Source organism: Lipophrys pholis (assembly GCF_963383615.2).
Source record: "Lipophrys pholis genome assembly, chromosome: 1".
Taxonomy (NCBI): Eukaryota; Metazoa; Chordata; class Actinopteri; order Blenniiformes; family Blenniidae; genus Lipophrys; species Lipophrys pholis.
In genome coordinates, this window is record NC_137635.1 from 809,044 (window position 1) to 833,905 (window position 24,862).

The following is a 24,862-nucleotide window of genomic DNA, read 5'->3' on the forward strand; positions in this document are numbered from 1 at the left end:
AGTATTATCATTATCACTATCGCCTCACCTGGACTTTACTGTGTGGAGTTAGTATGTCATCTTGTGTAGTTAACTATTAATGAATATAAACTAGTTAAAATGAATGATTAATGTCATAATTATGTGATTTGCTACGATACAATGCAGTGCCATGTCTATTTATGAGGTTGTCTGCTGGTATTGAGGCTCGTTTTCTCCCTTCAAAGGAGAAAATCCCAGTTAGATTTCAGACTTGGAAGTCTTTCTGCATTGAGTTTGCATGATCTCCTCTGGTTTCCTCCCGTAGTAAATGGACTGTGCGTATTGGACGTGGATTAAGTGTGAATTTAAATGTTGGTCTGTGTTTGGTCTGTGATGGCCTGGAACTGTGGATGGATGACTGTTCATGTGCACACATGTCATTGTGTATGTTTGTGTAACCTTGCATATGTCAAACCCAGACATTCTCATTAAAGCATCCTCTACCTTGTAAAGACACTTCGGAGAGACACACCTGAGGAGCCTTCAGAGAGGCACACCTGAGCAGCCTTCAGAGAGGTACACCTGAGCAGCCTTCAGAGAGGCACACCTGAGCAGCCCTGTAACGATGCTTCAGAGAGGCACACCCGAGCAGCCTTCAGAGAGGCACACCTGAGCAGCCTTCAGAGAGGCACACCTGAGCAGCCTTCAGAGAGGTACACCTGAGCAGCCCTGTAACGATGCTTCAGAGAGGCACACCTGAGCAGCCTTCAGAGAGGCACACCTGAGCAGCCTTCAGAGAGGCACACCTGAGCAGCCTTCGGAGAGGCACACCTGAGCAGCCCTGTAACGATGCTTCAGAGAGGCACACCCGAGCAGCCTTCAGAGAGGCACACCTGAGCAGCCTTCGGAGAGGCACACCTGAGCAGCCTTCGGAGAGGCACACCTGAGCAGCCCTGTAGCGACGTCGACGTGTGCGACCTGTGCAGCTGTCAGCTTGTCTTGCTGGTTTTGTGGCTGCTGGCTGCATCCTTCAATTTACAGCTAACAAAACACCTGCTGGCCACACACACTTGTATGTGTGTGTGTGTGTGTGTGTGTGTGTGTGTGTGTGTGTGTGTGTGTGTGTGTGTGTGTGTGTGTGTGTGTGTGTGTGTTTCCCTTTCTGACTGATCTTTATACATGAATGCTGCTTCTCAGGTAAATGAGTCAGTTGAGTTGTGTGTTCACTTCACAGTGTCGTTATTGGTGACTCAGCCTCTTGTCACCTTTTTACCAGCACACACACACACACACACACACACACACACACACACACACACACACACACACACACACACACACACACACACACACACACACACACACACACACACTTCCCCTCCTGTGAGTATTACCTCCATCTGAATATAAGGGTGGGAGGTGAGCGTTCCCATTGGGAGCCCTGCCAGTTTTCTTTTCATTACTCTACCTGGAGGCTGAACCCCCACTATCACAATAAGCTTTATTTTTATCGACATGTCCAGACGGAAGCGGCATTCCTGGGAATTAGGCTCAATTTCACTTGGCCTCCAGTGTTTTGAGGGAATACCCTGCTCCTACAACATCCCTACCCTTTTTTTTTTTTTTGCGTATGGAAAACGCTGTTCACTAAATTTCACATCTCCTGATATTGTATATTGTTTCCAAACGGGGAAGAATAATTCCACTTGTTTGCCTTTCTGAAAGGTTTTACTGTTGCAGTTACTGAGAAGTCAATTGGACCCTCAGTCGCTCTATTTACACTCCTCGTCCTAGGATCCATCGCAACTTACCAAAAGGTACATGTTGAGGAGTTCTTTATCAGATCATAAGCAAAACTTGTTTGGCAATATGTATCAGGTGTTGTCTGATAGACCGTGAGACCTTCCATCTGGCAGCAGCAGCAGCAGCAGCAGCAGCAGCAACTGCTATTTGAACTTGAGTATCGACCACAGCTCGCATACTGAGGGGAGCAGCGCCGCCTTGTATTTGTCTAGTATTATGTGTTGGTACGCTGGAGCGGTGTGTCCTCTGAGGTATGGTCACAGTTGTTGTCAAAAACCTCAAGCTGTCGTCTGTAAATCAGTCTCTGGACACTGAGACAAGCCTGTTTTTGCCATCCATCACCCTGTCCGTGTTTTACACATGTTCTGAAAATGCCAAGCATCCAGACACATGACTACCCCACCACACCGAGGTGCAAACCTTTGCCCACCTAATGAGTCGAACTAAGCAGTGAAATGCGTGTTAACTTGCAGTATTTAAACTAATGCTTGCGTTGGCATTTTGTAGGGACGTGTAAGCAAGAAAGGGCCAAAGCTGAGGTTGCTTCATGCAGTGCTGCATGTGGTTGGGAAGTTCCCCTGAATCCCTCCTAAGAGTTGAAAATATTATGTTTTATCATGTTGTTTCAGTTAATAACCATTTAGCAAACTGTCGTCTTTAATACAGAAAAAAAAATGTTTAGTAAAGAGTTCAGCGGGTTATATATGGGCCTTCAGAGTAAAACTCCGTTAAAAAACATACCACATCGGCCACATAGTTCAGTTGCATCAGAGCACTGAATCAGGATAAGGGCAGGTAATGAAAGCTTTGCATTTCTTATTCACAAGCCTGTTGGGTATGACTTATCCAGGGAAACTCCCATGTTAGGATGTGATGTTTTCTGTTTTAGCTGCCATAAAGGAGGCTGTTCTGGAAGAGACAACAAGTCGGTGATGGTGTACTTAAAAGTAAAAATAAAAAACTACAAACATCTGCTCTAAAGGTGCCGTATGTTGGAGTTTAAAGCACTAAAGTAACCAAAATGATCCAACATGACTAAAAACAATGGGAGGGGACAAAATAGATGTATTAAAAAAAAGAAGTGTATATGTTCTGCTCGAAGTGTCTCCAGAAGAAAACATAACATTCTACAGCTCCAGAATTTAACTTCTCCTAAAATCATTTTAGAGGTTTAATGCTATAAAACACACGGTCCCTGCTGAGACCAACTGGGCGTATCCAGGTCTATCCAGGCGTTTATTTTCTATCCCACTTTGTCCGGTTCAGGGTTGCAGGGGGCTGGAGACCATCTCAGCATGGACAAAGGCAGAGTACAAACTATACCGGTCGTTTGTCCATCGTGGGGAAAATACAGAGAGACAGACAGTCTCATACTCATATTCACGCCTGTGGACATTTTAGAGTTTTAGAGATTCAGCCTCAAACACATGAAGAACATGCAAACTCTACACAGAAAGGCCCTCAAGGTCACATATCAGTCAGACAAGGGGCATTCATGCTATTAAATATGACTGTTTATGAATCAAATTGTGCTTTTGGAAGTAAATTCCTTTGAGAAAAAGGTAGAAAATAACTGTTGTTTGAGTAAATGAGACACATCAACGTTTCAGTTGATATAGTCCGGCTGGTTTCTGGATTTTTCTGAAGTTGGGCTTGTGCAAGTTTACCTACATTTTAATCAGTGTATTGATTAGTCCAAATGAACTAACATGAACACCCATTGGTTATGAAACAAAGGAAAACTACTATTATCAAATATAATGTGACTCACAACTTTAACAGCTACTTAATGCAATAAGATTTCATCTGCATTCATCCTGTAAAACTGCCTGTTATGAAATGGGCAATAGTGTTTGGCCAATTTTACAGATTGAATGTGACATATAATCACACTGTGATTCTCTTTGTTATGGTGCATGCTTTCTTTTTAAGTTCATCTTATGTTTAATAATGTGAAGTTCCCTGATTTCTTGTGTGAACCAGTTCAACTAAGCACGATGGGCTGTCCTTAAACTCCCTTGGCATCAAAATGAAGCAGATAATTAACACAAACCCTTTGTTGTTCAGTCACAAGTCTGCTGTCTGTGATGAAACCTCCATCAATTCTCAAGAGAACGGCTGTTTAGAGAGCAAGTTTTTATTTTACTCTGCAAACCAGCCATAAATCTCTAATCTCCACAAATGTAGAAACAGAATTCACAATTTGTCCCAATCTAAGGCAGCCAGTGCTAGAAACACTTAAATACCAGTGGATCTGCCTTTTTTTAATTTCTTTTTCTCACTCTGATGACTTTTTGATCTCCTGTAGAAACTCTAGACCATAATTACTCTTGCCTGTTTTGATCATCTTAGGAAAATAAAGTCCCATTGCTCCACAAATATATGAAGGTTAATTATCAAATGACTGTGTTGCTTCATGCTTGAAGGCTTGTAATTCCAGCCACGACCATGTTTTGCATGTCTGGAATGAAAACATGCTGAAGAAACACTACAATTAGTGGACGAGGTTAAACCGCGAGCCGTGGAAAGCAAATCTGCAACTTCTGGGTCAAACCACAAGTTGAAGGTTAATGTTTGATGCAATTAAGCCTTGGCATAGCTCTAAAGCCTGTGAAAACAAGTAAAAGAACGCAGGAGTTTTGTCAAGCATTCATCACCTGACTTTTCTCTGAACTCTTAAAAGATTGATGTTTAATCAGGTTTTAAATTCATCTCTAATGGTTCAGTTCCTTCTGCCCTCTGAAGGACGGCTGGTAAAGAGAGAATAAGCCCGAGGCGGGGCGGAGCTACAGGCCCAATCTGATTGGACACCTCAAGTGCCACCAGGTGATTGACAATGACATGCAATCAAAAGTGAAATGAAGAATTAACAGGAAATTAAAGAAGAGTACAGTCTGCCAAGAGGCTCTTTGGAGACTTGAATACATCAATCTGGAGGAAGTTTTAAAGTAGGGTGACCAAATGTCCTCGTTTACCCAAACATGTCCTCGTTTCACATTCTGTCCAGGGGCTTTGTGTTCATGAAATATTTTCCACAATTAAACGTGTTAAAATGGGCAGAGATGGAGTTTTTAGGTCACTTACCTCGTGGCAAGAAGGTCCTGGTTTGTTCTAACATGTGTGACCCTAAACTGGATAAAGCAGTACCGAAGACGAATTGATAGAAGAGGCATTATTTCTGTCACTATGTCGTTGATGGTGGTAAAGAGATAATTGTTCACATTATAAAGCATGTTGAAATTCAGAATTTATGTCATGGATTATGTAATTTATTTATTATTCATTGGAGATACTTTTTGGATGTAGAACTGATTTTTCCATTCATAAACAATAAGTTCACTGAACATAATGAAATTTGCAGGAATTTTTGAGTAAACTTCAATTATCGTTTAAGCATCATGACGCTGGGCCAAGTGTCCTCTTTTCTGGAAATATGAATATATGGTCAATCTATTTTAAAATGGCTGCACAATCAGTTATAATGAACATGTAGAAGAGAGATTTTGTTCAAAATAGTTAAACTGAGTTGGGTGACATGATAAAAAGGTTTAAATTATAGCTGTTACTGAGCCTTAATTACCTTACATGACCCAGTTAGTATATATTTGGTATTTGGCTGGTTGATTTAACAGGCTCCTGTAACATGGTAACAGATAAACCAAGCTATCATCATTTGTACAGTGACTGTGACATGTGTACCACCACCTTGAATAAAAGTCTCGTTCTGCCACTGGCCAGAGCCTATTAGTGTTTTATCATCCGAGTGTGAACGTAGGAAGGTTTGGCTGTGTGGGTTGAGGGGATTTGACCTTGGGTAGTGTTGCCTCCCCCTCAGTCTGTATACAGAATGCCCCCACCTGTAATTATCAGGGGATTACCCCTTTATATAGTTGAGCTTTATTGCATCCGAAGGAACCTCCAGCTTCCCTCAAAACCCTCCAATAAAAAGCCAGCTCTGTAGAGTCACAGCAGGGCACCGTCCAATCAGTGCCCGTCTCCGACATCTTATGTTAACCAAATGGGATTTTAGGTTCATATGGACTCGTTTATCTATAGAAAACATATATGATGAGGGCGCTCACCAGGACCTGCAGGTGGCAAGTCTGTTAGCATACTTGTAGCAGTGTATTTCCACCACTTCATGATATAAAATAAATCCAAGAGGTTTACCCACAATTTCTGTGTTTTCATTTTTTGGGGGGGATTGTGTAAACCTGGACTGAACATGTTACTGGAACAATTTGGCGCTTTGGACAATTCTTTCATTTTTAAAGTGTTGGCGGTTAGATCACTGGATTTCTCTGGTTGCTTTCAAGCTGAAACCGTGGCGGCTTAGCCGCCCCTCCAAATTCAACGGAACAAGGAAAAGGAAAGAACTGTAAAATCAGACAGGAATTCTGTTTATGGGGCGCCAGCTGCCTGATGGAGCTAGTGTTGAAGTCCATGTCACAAGCGAGGGTGCAAGCTTTTGGACCCATAGTGGCATTTACCAGATGCTTAAGACCTCAGATCTCTCAAATATATATAGACTGAGAGATTTTAACAGCACTCAAGCATAGTGCAGGTGCACCCACAGTCTCAAGTGATTCAGTCCACGGCACACGGCGACCCACCCCTCCACTGCACCAGTACCAACCGGCCCGTCGCTCCTGGACTTTGCTTCCGAGAGAACACTGTCGCACGCAATGTGCCGACTGAAAACTCCCCAAAGTCACAAGAGCGATGGGAAAGCCAAAGTGGGAGGGAAGCACAGAGAAAGCATGTAAAGGATTTAGACGTTGAGGTTTGTAAAAAGGAAAAGTCTTTTAAGTGGCTTGTCCAGGTTTCAGCTTCGCCATATGAAAGAGCCAATTCAGTGCCGCCACTATGGAAAATAATATTCAGAGCTGAGATCTTTATTAAAGTGGGAAAATTGGAGGAAATCCAAGACGAACTCTGATTGGGTCGAATTCTCCAACCTATTTTCCAAACTGAGAGATCAAAACAAAGCAGATATAGGAGGCGGCTTCCAGAGGGACGAAGCACTGAGCCCCGTTTCCACAAGCCTAAAAACCTGCAGGTGCTTGTTGTGTGCCTCACTCTGAGTTGTGGCTCGACTCAGTTTTGGCCCATAAAAACTAAATAATAAGAAAGATATCTCATGAAAGCTTAGATTGTTTTTGGGGAACCTGCTTTTTTTTTTTTTTAAATTGAATTAAACTAAATTCGGATTGGGGTTTGTTTTTTTCCATTAGTTTTAAGTGAAAACAGTTGTTGTTGTTGTTGTTGTTGTTGTTGTTGTAAATTGCAATAAGAAGTAATATGAAGGTTAGAAATGTACATCTTGCCAACGATGTACATTTGGACTTAGTTTAGTTCATTTAGTAGCAGTCAGTGCTTCACCTAACTTTTGGCTTTTTTTTTTTTTGGTCAATAGTTTCAAGAATTCAGATTGGGAAATCTGTCTTAATGACATCTGGGATCATTCAATGAGCTGTTTGTACTTGAACAGAGTCATCTGAACATGTGTGTTTTGCTCACTTGGATACAGACGAATTGAGTACCAGGAATGCATGAAGTAGAACCAAATATCTTGACTTTAGTTTCTGGAGTCGTACGGCCGTCATGCAGCTCTGATTAGCGTTGCTACGTTGCATCCACAATGTCTAAAAGACGCACTGAGATCAATCCACTGCTTGGGGTGACACTGCAAACATTTAACTGTCTATCAAAAAAAGCACAACGTTATACTCAAAGTTGTTATGGGAATTCACAATAATACTTCAAAATAGTTAAACAGTGCTGATGTGTTGATACTCAGGTAAAAGCACAGGCTGCTTTCTGTGGTTATAAAATAAGGTTGAAGCAACTTTTGTTTCTTAAGTGAAGAAAACCTACTGATCACATAAGACAACTGTGTCGTTAGTCAGAGATTTAGCCTTTGTTGTATGAACTATTCATTGTCTTGTTTCTTGGTGCGACTCAACACGCCATCTTGTGGCCTTTACTTGCAATGATTGGCTGATTATTTCATGTTATAGGCGGATATTATGAATTGTTGTTGGAGAACATAAAGCAACTTCCACAGTTCTCTAAAAGTGAAAGTCTGGCTGTCTTGTTGAAGCCTAACTATTGCTGAGGAGCTTCTCTTGAATGTGTTTACTCCTGTTGGTGGTCACTAACATGGACTGTCTGGGACGGACCGGTGGCCCGTCCGGGGTGTACCCTGCCTTCGCCCCTTCTTTTTCTAAAGAGAAGAGGTCAATTGGATCACATGACTTCTTGTTGGACTACATCATGGAGAATTCTGCCCATTCCTGTGCAATGAATCTCTATAATACATCGAGTTCATATCTCTATAAGGAGAAATGCAAAAATAATTAACATTGGCAATTCTGAAGTGTAGCTGATCTGTTACATGTGCCGCTCATTTTTGCACAGTGACACTAAATCAAACTGGAAGCATTTACAAGAAATGTCTTTCCCTCTGAATATTCTACTAGTCAAAGCTAATCTATGTAAAGTGCATAATTGCGAATGTATTAAGGACGAGTTTGCAATTACAAGTCCCTGGTACCTTCTCAGTCTGAGAAAGTGTTTCCCCAGAAAATTGCAACCAGATGTAATCATTGGGTCAAGAGGGGTCATTCCTGTTTTTATTAAAGGGTTTATTTAGAATAATAAAAGGAGGTGGGTAGAATCATACTTCATCATTCTTCTGCTGCTATTTTTCTTTGGCAGCGAACGCAGCCGTAGCAGGTGCTGACATTCCTTCTTCCAACCCTCTTTCACTCTCTCACACATTTCCTCTCCTCCATCTTATTGTTTCCCTTTTAATTGCTGATATAAAAATGGCCAAATGCTGCCCCTTTGATGAGGAGGGACATTCCTGGCGTCTCTCAGATGTCTGTGCTGCTTTGTGGTAACCCTACTCTGGTTGAAAGCATTTTCCTGGGAAAAAGAGGCAGCTCGTAGCGCACGGGGCAGAAGGACACCTGCAGATCTGGTGCAGCCGTGACTACAGATCAGTCCTGGACGTGACTCAACGCTGACCGAAACACACACACACACACACACACACACACACACACACACACACACACAGACCCTCGCATTCACTCAGGAGTGCACTCGTCCACACCGCACTTACATGTACTTTCCACCCCTCGACTTCCCCTCCGTCCTCCCAGCAGCCTCTCCGGTTCATCCAGCGATGTCCGCACTGATGAGAGGTATATGGTGAAAATGAGGACAGCTGCTCCCATAAACCTTGTCATCAATTTGTCCCAGTCATTAAAATTGGCTGCAATTGGCCTAATTGTGGTCAATCATGGTTGCCAATGGTGCAGAAAAGTATAGGGTATCCCTTTACAAGAACAGTGGATGATGAAGTCGCGGCAGGCTGCTCTGCTTCAGAACAATGATTGGTAATTCTAATCTTTGTCTAATCCTCACCCCAAATAAGCCATTTGATCCAAAGGAGGACAAATGATGCACTAATGGAAGACACGCTGAAGCAATACGCAGCCATCCTACTCATACTAATACAATTTATTTTTGAACAATGTCTTACTGTTTACTCTATTTAGCTACTGAGACCTGAGATAATATACTGTTTAAAGAGAGTATATTATTTGATCAGTCACGAAGCTTCATGACAGGAGCTGAACCTCCACAGGATTACATTCTTAGACCTACACGGCGAGGTCTGTCGAGACAAAACAGGTTCAGGTACTGTGAAACTAGATTCTTCCAGCGGGGCCATCGACTGTCACTCTTAACTGTGAGTTGATTGACTCCCAGAATACTTTTCTCTTCAAACATCACATTTCTTATGCACACAAACACGGACACATCAAGCGTGAGGAAAATATGACAGGCGCCCGTGAGTGACAGCGAGGCATGCTGGAGAGGCGGGTGAGGAGGGGTAGGAAGGCGAAGGGTGTGAGTTTCTCGGGAGGTGTGCTGGGGCAGCTCAGGTCGACCGGGACACACGGCTGCTCTGGGAGGAATTTGTATTAAATTCACCCCCACACCCCCTCCTGAAAATTGTTTCCAGCCCTTGGCCATCGAAACGCTGTCAGATCACCGTTTTCTTTATTCTTTCTCTTCTCTTCTCTCCCATCACACACGTCTACGCTCTTCACTTTGAGGCTTTGCTCACACCAACAGACGAACCAAGAGGGGGGGTGTGTGTGTGTGTGTGTGTGTGTGTGTGTGTGTGTGTGTGTGTGTGTGTGTGTGTGTGTGTGTGTGTGTGTGTGTGTGTGTGTGTGTGTGTGTGTGTGTGTGTGTGTGTGTGTGTGTGGCTTCCTCTATTCCTATATATGTGTGCAGGTTTATTCTTGTGCCATCAGAGGTCAAACCTCCCAAATGCAGGAATAATTTTTCTATAGATGAAATCATGTCTCGTGATCTCGTGTGTGCTTGTCAGCAGTAATCAGTCTCTTTGAGGCGGTGGCCCCGTCTCATTTGGAAACCAAATAAATGGCCACTTCACTTCACTTCACTGAGCTGAGCTGACTTCAGGTTAGATGATTGTGGAAAATTGGACAAAGTATTTATGTCTCTTCAAATATTCACAGTTTTGTTTTACAATCACTTGAGGTGTCTCACTGTGTTGACTTCAGTTATTTAAGCTTTCTTTGTCACACCAAAACATCATTTCAACAATGAAAGAAGAAGTATTTTCCGGGCAATTTCTTAATTTCCAGTCAGGTCCGACTTCACATTTATCAGGACAGCCTCTGAGGATGACGATGCTGCTCCATAGGAAGCAACAAAGAGGAGACTTCCAAACAGTTCTCGTCCAAGGTCATGGCTGTGGGTCCCAGCTGGGAGCAGTTTGATGGTTGGTTGGGTTCAGACAGCAAAAACAACCTCTTCCCAGCCTGTCGGGCCAAAGGTACAAGGCCATGTGTGTCAGTGAGAAGGTGGGAGAGTGAAGAAATCACCATTCTGGGATGTGGAGATGCTGCGAAGGGTTACTCAGGGCAACGGGCCACGCCTGACTAGGGGGCCCAGTCAAGAGGGTGGAGGTCAATTAGAAGCAAATGTCCTCCATCATGATCTTTCCATTGTAGTTTGTCTCTTTCATGTTTTGTTGTGCCGAAGAGGACTTGATCTGACCCTGGCCGAATCACTCGCACTCCATATCACTCTCAATAACAATCATCAATCTAAAAAGGCCATAAGAATTGGCTAAACATTGAAGGGAAGCATCTCATGTCCCAGCTGCTTTCGCATACTCACTCCTGTCTCTGTAATGCAATCCCATTGTTGATTCTGTGATAAGGGCAGTCCAGCTCAAGTTATGGCTCCAAGTATCCAGCAGACATGATGGTATACAGATTTACTTGCCTTCAAGTGCACAGAAAAAGACGTGTTTTTCTTATTGTTTCCCCTTGCTGTGAAAACATCCAGTCATTTAAGACTCACAGAAGGGGACCAAATATGTTTCGTGAGGTGAACAAGTCAATAACGACGTCTCTGATCAGCCATTCACTTTTATCATTGGGGAAACTCTCAGTGCCGCGAGGCCACGTGTCCTTCACACTTGGACACAATTACGCTATAACAAAAAACTCTCTCCTGGAAAGGAAGTAGCTCAGCCACACACACATACACGCACATACACACATGTCTTACACACCTCAAAGAGTGAGGTTTTAAGAAACTATAACCATCGACACGCACAGAATCACTTATCTCTGGAGAAGAGAGAGATGTTTTTGGCACAGCTCCCTCTAAGCAGTGGGACGTGAGCGGTAAGACATACATCCTGCAGTGACGCCGTTGCACCGCTCCTGAAGGGAAATACCTCAAAGATATCAAACCAGACCAAATGACAAGTACTGATGTTTTGGGGGCAGTCAAACCAAGCAAACGGAAGGACAGCAAAGGTGAAACAATGTAAGAAAACACATTGCCAAGGGACGCCAGCGATATGAAAACGGAAGTCTAGATTTTGTTCGAGATGAGGAGTGCTGTCAGGGAGGCAGGGATGGGAGTGAAGGCGAGACCGATGGGATGGATGAAGAGGCGCGAGTGGGTTTTCGGGGGAGGACAGAGTGAAGGAGTCAGTCTACATACAGTGGATTAAAACCACATGTGTCTGCCTGAGGTGAGGACGCCGCAATGTTGCGCACACATGCAAGGAACGAATGCCGTCACTTGCGCCCAACAGGGGCACCGCATGCTCGTTTCCACGTTTTATTTCCCCCAGCCGACTTTCTCCTGCTCGCAGAGCTCTCAGCATGTCATCCCCCACTGCATCTGTCCCACTAAACAAATAAATAGATACAGGGTTTTTTTATCTGATGCCACCTTTCCTCTTAACTTGGTCTGCTAACAGAACAATTCTTGGGCAAGCGTTGCCATGACAAGGAGCTCCTAGGAGAAACCTATGCAGTCGGAGAAGTCATGGGAAGAGGGCAGCAAGGAAACCGGATGTCCTGGACCCACTGGAGAACCTGGTATTTGGAGTGCATCAAACTCAGGAATTTATTCTCCAGAGTTTCTTTTTTGCACACTTTTTCACCCCATCATAATTTTCTGAGAGCATATTCATCAAAACATCGACTTTCAAAGTAGCCTCTGTCTTCACTAGGCTCCAGCTTCACGTTTAAACACGCAGAGCTTGATTGTCTTCACTTGCGTTAACGTGTATGTGCTGATGATTTCAGAGAAGAGGGCGTGATCCCCTGACTTACCCATGTCATCGTCAGTGAAATGTATTTAGGACAGCTGGAACAGTGAGAGGGAGGGTGAGGTGAGAGGAGAGGGGTAGTTGGGAGAAAAGGGGGCGAGACAGCCATGCTATGGGAAAGTGTTTTGGGGAAACCAAATTAAGGGGAAGAAAGGCCGGACACAAAGGCCTTTGAAAGCAGCAGACAGTTCCCTTGACATGTGCCTTAAAAGAGATGCTGCGGCTGATGCCAAGAAGGGGGGAAAAGAGAGAGAGAGAAAGGAGAGAGACTGAGGGAGGGAAGGAAGGATCAAGGAAAAGATGGACTCAAAAGTAAGAGGGCAGAGGAAAGTAAGAGCACAGTGGAGTGGGAAAAGAGGCAGCTGAGGGTATGATAGATAAAATGAGTCCAGATAAAGGCGTCAGTGCAGGTCTGAGGTCGGTGGATCAAAACATTCAGCAGTGTCGTCGGCGTATCTTTGAACATGCGTTGATGCGTATACATGTGTGAGAACACTGCAGAGCGATCCAGTCCGACTGAGTGATTGTGCACATGAATGTTGGTGAGGGAGAGGAAACAGCTTGAATTTCAATCGACTGTTAAATGGTGCATATCGCCAATTTCGTAATCCATTTCGTGAAGTCTTATTATTTTACGGCTTTGGTTTGACCACCACAGACCTCCCGTTCCATTCATTGGGAATATGCACTGACTCTGCGCCGGCCTTCGCTGTTTTATTCATAAAAGTAGAGAAATCTGACAAAATCTGCTTAAAGAAAAAGTTTTTATGGAATGGATAGTTTTATGTTTTTAAGTGCACCCTTTGACCTGGGATATTTCTGATAGTTTTGTTCAGTTCTCATCATGCTCATGAGTCTTGGAGGTGATTGATTCTAGACCTTAAATCTGTGGTGTGTCTTTTAAAGAAGAATCTCCTGCAGTCTGGTATTTGATCCAATAAATGAAAACCAAACACACCGAGCGGTAACAGTGTGGAAACACAACTCACACAGCTCAGAATCGGTAAACAACAAACACCCGCTTTTTGTGGCCCGATGTCAACATCGGGATCGCAACGTGTGTTTTCTCATGCAGATCTGAGTGTCTTTGATGCAGGTCGGCCCCTCTCCTTCTCCGTCTCTACGCTTCTGCCATTGTGTGTCCCCCTGAAATTCACACTGGACTCTCTTACACTCCTTCTCTTCTGCACACACACACACACACACACACACACACACACACACACACACACACACACGCACACATATTATTCCTTCCTCTGGGCTGTGTCTGACTCCGGCATGAAATCAATTTCAGAGCCTGCACCCTCCCACCCCTGCTCCGGCGCCCTTTTTCTCTCACCATGAAGCGAGACCGTTGCTGTGCCAGCCTGAGAATAAGCCCCACGAGCACAACCACCACCACCGCCACCACCTTAATGCCCCCATTCCCAGAATCCTTCAGTGCACTGAACTTGTAGTGCCAGGCTCTGATCCTGTCTTCCGATCTAACTTGCTCCACAGTAATTGTACACTTTTGTATTTAGTTTGATTATATGTATATTTTGAATATGAAAATGCAGCTCACACAGTCAGTGAAGACCACACACTGAGCAGTAGTATGGCTGTTGTTTATTCCCACCGTGTGAGCGCTGTTTTTAGGAGCTGTATATGGGAAATACCTGTGAAAATAAAGTTTACGGTCAAGGGAATTCAAAGACTTAATCAGGTATATCATAAAAAGATGGCCTTTGATCATCAAAATGCACAAGCGCAGCCAAATGGGAGCCCATTAACAGGCCACGTTAAAAAAGAAAATCAAAGCCTAACAGTTTGGCAAAGTGACAACAGCATGAAAAGGTTTAAAATCCCAAAATTGGTATGAAGTGACAAATAGTGAATAAGCTGAAAGAGCGATGGACGTGCAGAGGTGCGGCGGCGCAGCTTTTATCACGGCCATTCCCTCCACCAACACACACCGTTCTTTCCTAATCCACACTGACAGAGTTTTCATCATCTGAGGAGGTGGGGACGACGGAGAGCTGGAGGGGATCGGTAGAAGCGGGGGACTTTCCTCCACTCTCTCCCCCAGCGGCGGTGTGCGTCGAGCGGCTGCAGCGGGGGCCACCAAGGCCCCTTTGTGCCGGTAATCACCAAGTGGTGAGTGATGGAACAGTGGCCTCCCGCTCTCAGAGAGGGAACAGGGTGAGGAGGGGAGGAGGAGAAGGTGCAGGATCGGAGTGGATGCTGGAATGTTCCCAGAAGAGATGGAGAGCGAGGGAGAGGAGAGAAAAAGAAAGAGGCCATTTGAAGAGATGGCCGTGGAGGGGTAGAGGTAGAGGTAGAGGTAGAGGAGCATCTGTACTTGTCTCACAGGTGCACTGAGGAGGAATGTGCTTGGCTGTGATGACTCAATGGGGCTTGAACCATCAATGAAATCGCAAAGGAAAGAAAAGAAATGGTGCATTGTGGGAATTGTCAGGATTTCACTCATTATCATTTCCGTTCATCTCATAACCTTGTTTTATTTGACAGGTTCCAATTTAACAAGCTGATGTCATCCGAGCGCTGAGCGGGCTCGCGGCGTGTTTCCTGCTGTGGTTTCATGTCTCGACTCGATTACGCTCGCCGTTGGCCGCATTGAGTGACGGACAAACGTCTGGACAATTAGCTGATGTCGAAACACATCCGAGTCCCTGGAACTTGGGAAATGCCTAGACGATCCCAGGGGTCGAAGGTCAGTCTGACCCCCCCCTCCACCCCCCCACCCCCTCTATCCACCCCAGGTCTCCTCTATCTCACTTCTCCCACGCTCCCTCCATCATTGGCACACCTGTGTTCTCACTCACACCCAAGTCCTCTTTTTCCTCCGAGTCTGCCTTATAAAAGCACACACACACACACACACACACACAGATACCAATGTCACAGTGAACACACACACACACACACACACACACACACACACACACACACACACACACACACACACACACACACACACACACACACACACACACACACACACACACACACATTCCAAACCCTCCCAGCTGCATCTGCACCTGGGCTGGCAGCTTTCAACGCAGAGGTAACTGGCACACAGAAAGCTGTATCACCCGGCTCATCTGCCAGCGCAGCCGACAGAAAGAGAAAGGAAAAGCAGGAATGAAGCACTGGAAACACGAATGAGTGGTGGCCGTGATTCAGGAAAAGGATACGGAGAGAGAGAAAGTGACAAACCAGTGAACTTAGGAAAAGAATGGAGTAGAGAGGTGAGACCATGGGAGAGAACCAGAACATGGTAAAGAAGGAGTCATTCTTCCTGACTGCAGGAGTTTATTTCCAACCTGACCTTGTCGTTCCACACTCGCCCAACACGCATCGCTGTTGAATTCCCAGCCTCACCGACAGATCGAGTCCAGTGTGCTGGTTTTCATCTAACATGGTTGCTGTTGAGACACTGAACCTCCAACCCCGAAAGCTGAAGGTTGCGTGTGCTTGTGTGTGTATGAAAGTGTGATTGTGACTCAGGGTGTGCCCACACTTGTGAAGTTTGGTGCGGTTGGAACGAACCCTCATGCGATTGCTGCGTCAGTGTGGTCGATTTGTGAAAGTGTTTACGCTGCCATTCACAAACCAAACAGGCAGTAAAATCCTCCAAAGCTTGAAGACAGAGCTCAGGCAGACTTTAGATGCACTACATCCTCTGAGTTTATTGTAATTTATGTGCATAATGGAGGAGATCCTGCTACTTTTCTGACTCCTCATTGCATTTCATAAGTTTGTGGTGAGTTCTTCGTTGGTAGCAAACCCCACAACCGTAATCCAAAATGTCTTTTTTGTTTACGTCTTTTGATCCAAGTTGCCTCGCGGTAGAAGGAGCGATGACTTTAGCAGTCTCCACAGCAGTAAGCACATACGTGCATTTATTATTCACTTTTCAAAAGACAACCTGACAAGCTTTGTTTTGGAACATGAATACTCCTGCAGAGATTAAAAAAACACGCCCGCATCCTGTGAGACAACAGCGCTCACCGCTGGACCGCCACGCCAAGCTAGACCTTTTATTTTAGTTGAATGAAGCCGTAACTGTATAATTGTATGGGTTGACTTTATCTTTCAAATTACACACTCCAAACTCAAGTGGGTTCATGGTCACTTACACTTGCAGAGGTCTGATGTGACTTGTAATCCAGCTTGTTGTTGCCATCAACCCACCCGGAAAGAAAAGTTCCCACATGTTAAGTAGGAAGGAGACAAAATGCTTATTGGGTTCTATCAGCTTGTGGTTTACCAGCATTTTAATAGGAAATAATATGGGATTTTTAATAGATGTGTGAACTAAAATGAAATGTTAGAGTGTAAATAACCTCTTGATTTTGCACGAAATGTTTCTGGATCTGTTTTAACACCGGATTCCATAATGTTTAGGCTGACGATCACAGCCTGTGAAACGCTTGGTTGACATTTGTTATTAAAAACCGGTGAAAATTTGATCACCACTGAAAAATAAACTGGCTGTTCCACATGGATGAAGAAAAAAACAAACTCTCTTCTTCTAAAGGTCAGGATCAGGGGTGTAGCAAAACAAGTCTTTTAAAGACCCCCTGCATGGGCGGCTTTAATTACAAGCGAGGAAGTGGCGCAGCTTAACGTGAACCACCCTGCTCGGCTGCTGCTTCTCATGACGCTGAATGAAAGCAGAAACGCACTTTAATATCTTTTAATGTGCCTGTTGGAGGGTCGCACGCTAGCCGTGTGTGGCAAAGGCACCGTGCAGCACATGGGCAAGACACGTCTGCTCTGCCTGTTAAGCGGGGGGGGGGGGCATCAAACGGTACCCCCCCCCCACACACACACACACACACACACACACACCATTGCCACCCCTCGCTATAAATCCCACCCCAAAAGGAGTCATTTATGGGACAATACAGGCCAATTTATGGGACCCCCCCGAAAATGAAGGCAATTCAGAGGTGTAGGGTGAAAGATGACAAGGGCTCTCTCTTGGCTCTCTCTGGGCTCTCTCTTGGCTCTCTCTGGGCTCTCTCTGGGCTCTCTCTTGGCTCTCTCTGGGCTCTCTCTGGGCTCTCTCTGGGCTCCAGGCGATCGCTAGTAGCTCTGTGTTTCTTCACCACTTTCTGGATGAAAGATCGGAAATTAGAGATCTGGAAAGTGAGGTTTTCTTTGCAAAGTGTTTACGAATATTTGTCGTCCGCGTGTGAAATAAACAGAACCAGCACAAGTATGTAAGAATTTCTTTTTTTTGGTGCTTTTTGTATTGTTCTTCCAGGGATTACCTCAAATGTCCCATTTTGTCAATTATTGTGAGACACACAGACGACCTCTCTCGTCCCCCAGAGGTCACAACATTCCTTCTGCTTAATATTTACATAAAGACAATGGACTTAGCAGCTCTTTTAGACACATGTACACACCTCGGAGTGCAGGAGAGGTGGACCGCAGCACATCTGCCTCAGAGTTACTCAGGTGTGATGAGATTGCTTGAACACTGACGGGACTTTTGAGGAATACCGCAGAAAGGCCTCTGCCACAGATTAACTACTCAAGCATATAGAAGAGCTCTCGGTCCTGTAGAGTTACTGATGAAAATAACCACACAAAGTTCTTCATATCTCATTTATAGACACAGACACATCTAACTTCCTTTCCCTCGAGGTTGCCCAACAATGAGTCAGCTACCTATAATATGTCTGGAAACAACTTTTAAACGAATCACAGTTTTCATCTCTCTCTCTCTCTCTCTCTCTCTCTCTCTCTCTCTCTCTCTCTCTCTCTCTCTCTCTCTCTTGTTCTTTTCCTGTTTTATTCATTTAGTTTAATAGTCTGTAATAGTTACCAAGTATCATTAAGGCCAACCTCTGTGGCTTCTAACAGCGCTGTAGGCAAGCCAAGTGTTTGTTGTCAGCCTTTTATTGGCTTCCAGGGAGGAGGGTTGTTGTTGTTCAGTGTAATCTTGGCACGCCAATAACAGGTTTCAATAAAAGCAGCTGCTTTCTTATGGCAGTTAAGCTGCACCCCCCCCCCCCCCCCCCCCCCCCCTTTTGCAAGTGTGTGAAATAAATGGAGAGTTTCCTGTGGATGAAAACCCAAAGTGTCTTCAATGGTCCTGGTACAGCAGCGATTTATTTTTCTCAAGTTTTCTGTCATCTGACGCTCATAAATGACTTTTCTCCTGAGTGTTGATCTTAGTTTTCATCCATGTCACTCATTTCCTCAGCAGGTTGCTGCTGTTTGAGTGCTGCGGTGCAGTGAAGCCACAGGCTTGACCACACTGCCTCCTTTAGGACAGAATCCGCCATTGCACATAGACTGGAGAGCCAGATGTGTCTGAAGTCGAGAGGATTTGAAGGTTATGAACCTGATTTGAACGCATTCAGCTGCAAGTCGTTTAACAAGAGTGCATAAATAGTTGGACCCATGTATGTTTGATTTGACTTGAGCTGTTACGTGATTAACACTTCAGTCTGAGTCAGTCACTAAGTTCTGTACAAGTTAGATCATTTATTTGGAAGTCACATGGCGGGCACATGCTTTATTTTCGTCTGTTTGTGTTGCTCTGTCCTTGTGAAATTGCAATATTTTCAACTGGTTTTTACATGAGAACAAGCTTGAAATACACTCACTGACCACTTAATGATTCAACTACTCATTAATCAGCCAATCACAATGCAGCAGCTCAATGTATTTACATATGTAGACATGAAAACGAGCTGCTGAAGTTCAAACCGTGCATGACAATGTAGAAGAAAGGAGATTTAACAGAAGACCATCTTTGACAATTTCAGGCATCGTTTTGATGAACATTACAATTAAATCATCCCCAGAGTCCAGAAGAGAAACTTAGAACTACAGTGGAAGAGGAGATTCACTCCGGGGATATTCAGCTGACAAACCTGCAGTAATGTGATGGTTCCATCGAAATGGATCAAACCTCTGAGGAACGTTCTCCACACCTTGTTGGATCCAAGCCATCAGGAATAAAAACAGTTCTGCTTTAGAACATGGGTCCAAAATACTAATACCAAGGTAAATCTAAGGTTTTGGGTTCATGTGTGATGCTGTGTGTGGAGTTAAATTCAAAAGAATGTAAGTTGGATTATGTAATGAAAGCAGGACTTCTCTTGATCAGTTACATCAGTCACTGCAAATCTGCTGCAAATCAAGAGGATTTACTGCAGACCTGTGGAATCCTGTGTTTTGGTCTTCTTAGAGGTGTGTGTGGTCCGTGCAGCATTCAGATTCTAACCATACCAGACTTAATTTGGAAGCAAACTTGGACCGGCCTGCATGTTTGGGTGGGTTTAGTTGGCAGCACTCGACAAAACGGACCACACTGAATACAACAATCACACGTAGGGTTCGTCCAAACCTGACAGCCATAAACACACCCTTAGCTGCACTCACAGAGGGAGCGGGACTATTTCTTGTAGCCCAAGTACAAGTCTACTTCCTGAAGAATAGACACGTTTGTCATTTACAAGGGGCTCATTTATCAAAAACCCAAACCATGTTTGTTTTTCATTGTGTTTAATACATTTTCATGCTCTTGTAAAGACTTTGAATTGCTTTGTGTGTGAATCGGTCCGTCCATCAATCGTCTATAACACTTATCCAACATATGGGGCTGAAGGTGGTGCCTTCGCTCAGAGTTCGTTGGTCCATCAGAAGGTGAACAGACACAGGCTGTCACACAGACTCACACCTATTTCAGTCACTGACTCATCTCAACATAACGAATGTCTTGTTGGCGTTGTTATGGGAATACATGCACTCATTTAACCTGGAAGCCTTCATTCAGCCAAAATCAAAAAGTCACACTCGTGAGTAAAACCTCTGGATGCAGTGAAGCAGGAGTGACATGAGGGGAACCAAAATAATAGTGAAGAAAAGTGGGCAGAAGATCAAGCAAACGGAGGAAAAGAGGGTGTCTGAACACAGTGTGAGCGACTATTTCTAGACACACAATAAGCACATTGCAGAAAAATACTTGAAGATCCAGGGTAAACAGTGTGATTAATCATACACGGTCATGCAAATATGGTACAGCAATAAATTCATGAAAATTACATTTTCCAGCAACTTAAAACCCAAAAAAAGACATGAGTTATGACTGTAACAGCTTTCTGGATATGCAGTCCAAACTGCTCACTGACCCCAGACATGGTGCATTAATTATAGGTCCAATCTGAATTTGTCATTCCTTGTGAAATAACAGTCGAATAAAATACAATGATTTGTTATCGCAGTTCTTCACAGTGTCTCAGGACCAATGTTTCTTTCATATCAAAACACATTCATGACAAAGGTTGAAAGTTTGAACGGGAAAGAAATTCCTCTGCGTCACTTTCCTCCATAAGATCTCACATTTTTCTTGGCTGCAGAAGGTGAATCGCCACCACCGTTTAAAGGTACAGGAGAAACAGGCCGTGTGACACAAAGAGCTGCTGTCTCTCATGTGAAATCAAACCGCGCTCAGATAAACAATATTGAACATGTGCTGGAGCGTGAACTCTCCACGATGCCTGGCTCACTGACACAGGACCGTGGGTCTCCACAGAGGTTAGTTCTGTTTGCTTCTTCCGTCATCATTTCTTATTTTCGGACATTTTCAAATTATTCCGTGCTGCAGGCGCACAGAGGCGCACTGTCTGATAAGTCATCAAGAGTTTGACTGCTTAAACAAGCCGGGAATCAAATGTAATGAAATCTGTCACTTTGTTCTTCGTTCTCATCTTTAACTTGATTCCAGGTATTTGGCCTGACGACTGGACAGACAGACAAACGTAGTGACTCAACGACTTCCTCAGACAAAACAGACAAACATGCATGCAGATTGACTCTAAACTCAATAACAAGCACATTTTGGTGGAACGTATGTATGTGGTCATATCATTGTAAATATCAACAGCAGGCCCATAACATTTATTAAGCTATGATCCAGGGTCTTTTCTTTTAAAGCTAAATGAAGTCTCTGTAACATTAATCCATTTGTCTGACGTTTGATTTTGTCTGAAGTGCAAAAGTACATTTATGACATAAGTTTTCAAAATGAAACATAAAGTTGAAAAGCCTTGTGTTTTAATTTAATGAACATTTATATTCCTTTTCTTTTCAAATGACCCCTTCCGTTGAAAACACCCCTTTTATCTGCTTTTATCACAAATACATTTGTCTCATTTAATGAACATATTGTACATATAATACATATTACTGATTTGTGGATACATAACCTTGCCTTTTTCTGTAAAACCACAAAGAGGCCAATGTTTGGTTGGAAATTTAAAGCTGACAGATTCTAAACTGAAGCATTTAAAGGCTAATCCAGTTCAAAAAAATAAGTCTTTCACTTTATACGGTGCATAGTTGTGTTTGTGACAAAAAAAGGTTCTTGATTCTAGAGTTTGAAACTAATAATTAATTTATGGGAACTACTAGTTTCCATAAATTACATTTTTATATGCATCTATGTCACCTTAAGTTAAACATGTAAACACTGTGTGCTACTAACTTATATCTTTAATGGCATTATAAACAGGAAGGGAAATACATTTCACCTTTCATTTGAAGTTTTGGTTCATTCCTGTCGTTTAACTTTATTCATTTGGTTTTTCATGCTTTATCTTCTTTCTCAACGTGGCTGAGACGGCCTTCATCGAACTGAAATTACAAGGAAGACAGATTCTGATCTGTTGGAAAGATGTCATTGTAAGAAGCTCCATTAAATACAGTTTGTGTTGACTGGTCATCTTCAGCCGTGACGTTCAGCTTGAGACATGAAATCAATTAGCAGCCGTAACCAGGGTAACCACCGACCCTAAATGATGGAAATTAGCTGGAGGGTACAGACGTCTATCACCATGGCATGAATTTCTGACAAGCACATGGACCGTGTCACTTCGACACTTGTATAAAGCCACGTTCAGCGTGAGGTCAGTCGGCAGTCGTGTGGAACACTAAAACCTTTGTCCGTGCACGTTTGCACATTTTCTTCATATATAGTCGAGCCTGTTTTTGGACCCCGGGTTTGAACCCTCTGCTATCAGCCCCCTGGGAGGTGAGTGACAGCTTTTATACGCCATAATACATGTAACTGATACGACATTAATGTGACTCATCCAGAAATGACACATCATTTCCCGAAAATTACTTTCACAGACGTCCCTTTGGGTCAAGAGCAACTTTTATTTCCCTTTATTCCAAACAGCTCGTCGACATAAAAACAAGTTCATTTCCATCGACTTTGGAACGTTCACCTAATTGAGCAAAAGTCACATTGAACATAGCCAAACAAATACACCCAAATACGGTCCTTTCAGAGCATTTACTCGCCGATCACGTTGCCAGAGAGGGTACCCTGAGTCGACTGATCCCTGAGTGACAACCTGTTCTGGTCTCATGGAGTGGAACAAAGCTAAAAAACAAAAAAGTATTTTTCTGCCCGTTAACATTCATCAGTGCATCGATTCCTTAAAGAAAAAAACCTTCACATTAACCGAGTTCAAAAGAGCAGCTTGTTGCCATCGTTGGATAAATGTTTGACAGCTGTGCCGTGTGCATGCAGCACCCCATCACTGACACACCACTCAGTGTGTGCTGTCGTTCCGCCTTGACTTGTTATCATCTGTTTCTTTCACGTGTTGTGCAAGGATGAGATAAGCCCGCGTGAGGTTGAGGCTTCTGAAATGTGAAGTTGTCCAGTTGCAAACCCCTTGAAATCCAACGTATTTCTTGGATGTGATGCTTCTACAGTAACTCTGATATAAACACCAATTAGAAGATACACTTTGTTGGAGTTAAGACTATAGCAAAGGCGATTGGAGGAAAATATGTCATCAGTTATGATCAAAACCATTTAATTTCTAGTTTTAAAAAAAAACAATAAAATTGATCCAGTCCAGTGGCTCCTTCCTGCTCCAATTATAAAATATGTGTTTCAAAGACAAACATTGAAGTTCTGCCTGTCGTGGCAGAGGAAGTGGATTTAAACCGAGCTGGGGGGGTTTCCTCCGTCCAAAAGAGTTTGGGAACCAATGGTTTATATGACAGTATAATCGTGGTCACATGGCCGTGACCTCCCAAAGGCATTCAGAGGTTATCCATGATTCACTCAGATAATGAGCCTCATCATTTAGGCTGTCACCCACCCTCCTTTGAGGCCCAGGCTAATATCTGCAGTCAGCGGAGCTACACGAACCAAAATCCCATGCAAGGCTGAGCAGTGTGATCCATTACTGTAAGCCAATGAATAATGACGTACTTATTAAAGAAAATATCACAGTGTGCTGTACATTCTGTGATCTGCAGTACACTTTTCACTTCTTTTAAATACATCCAAAAACATTTCCCTTAAAGTGCATCTTGTCTTTACTTAAACACAATTTGCTTAAGAGGTCAGTGAAAAGCTACAACAACAACAACAACAACAACAACAACAAAAGACATTTAGTTTGGCAACTTAGGACACAAGGAAGTGGATTCATCATCTGTCAACATTTCAAGCATACTAAAAAGAAAGAAAACACTCAGCCATCAGCCTGTTGTACCATTTCTTACAGTGTTGTCAATGAATAACACAAAAACATCAAATCTGTGTCTGATTCAAAGCAACAATATCTTTGTAAGTAATTAGAACTTCAGCTTGTATCCTGGGATGTATTAAATATACATTACCTCGACTTCCTGAGCTAAATCTGCTCCTGTAATTCACTGTTGCTTCCTGATCATCGACTGGCTTTAAAGAAGTCACAACCTTTGTTCAGATAAATCCAGTCACCAAGAAAATGAAATGTTTAATGTCACTGCTGTCACAGTTTTAAAAAGCTTTGTTTGGCCTTTCTTTGGCCATTCAGAATCTTTACCTTCCCCACATGCATTGCAGGTGCCTCTTTGGTGCTGCGTATTGCCTGGGCAGCGTGGAGACAGTCAGGGCGCGGCGCTACCTGTCTGATGGAGGGAAGCTCTGCAGGGACACAGCCTGCGCTGTGCCGGGTCCGAGCCGGCACAGCTGAACAGCAGAGGCTCCTGTTGAAGACTGCAGTGACGACCCCACGGGCTGTAGGAGGGGAACAGGTGGTTGACTTCCTGCACCGTGCTGGAGCAGCCAAGTCCAAGCCTGCAGGAAGGAAAGCAATTCGGTTTGTGTGTGGAGAGAATCTATTACACCAGTATGATTGTGTCTTGATGTTGTTGTGAAGATAGACGACAAAAACAGCGTTAATTACACATCATCAGTTGCTAAGAGACCCAGATACCACTGTTTATACCTTGTTTGATTGTTCGTTATACGTTTGTCGTGGCTTCTAAGTCAGTTTAGTTTATGGAGGGTGCATCCTGTCGTAAGGTTTTCCTCTCCACTGTCACCTAGTTTGGTCATGTGAATCTTTTTTCTGCACTTTTCATCAA

At 43.7% G+C, this 24,862-nt stretch overlaps 1 protein-coding gene across 1 annotated transcript in view; it reads right to left on the reverse strand.

Moving 5' to 3' along the window:
- Nucleotides 1-591: 591 nt before the first annotated feature.
- Nucleotides 592-24,862, reverse strand: part of LOC308118335 (alpha-1,6-mannosylglycoprotein 6-beta-N-acetylglucosaminyltransferase B-like) — a gene marked incomplete at both ends in the record, with an annotated part of 44,743 nt that continues 20,472 nt past the window's right edge. The window contains 4 exons of the mRNA XM_080477705.1: nucleotides 592-614; nucleotides 718-813; nucleotides 855-989; nucleotides 24,400-24,572. Coding sequence (XP_080333831.1) covers nucleotides 592-614; nucleotides 718-813; nucleotides 855-989; nucleotides 24,400-24,572 — 427 coding nt within the window. The remainder of the gene's footprint in view (nucleotides 615-717; nucleotides 814-854; nucleotides 990-24,399; nucleotides 24,573-24,862) is intronic.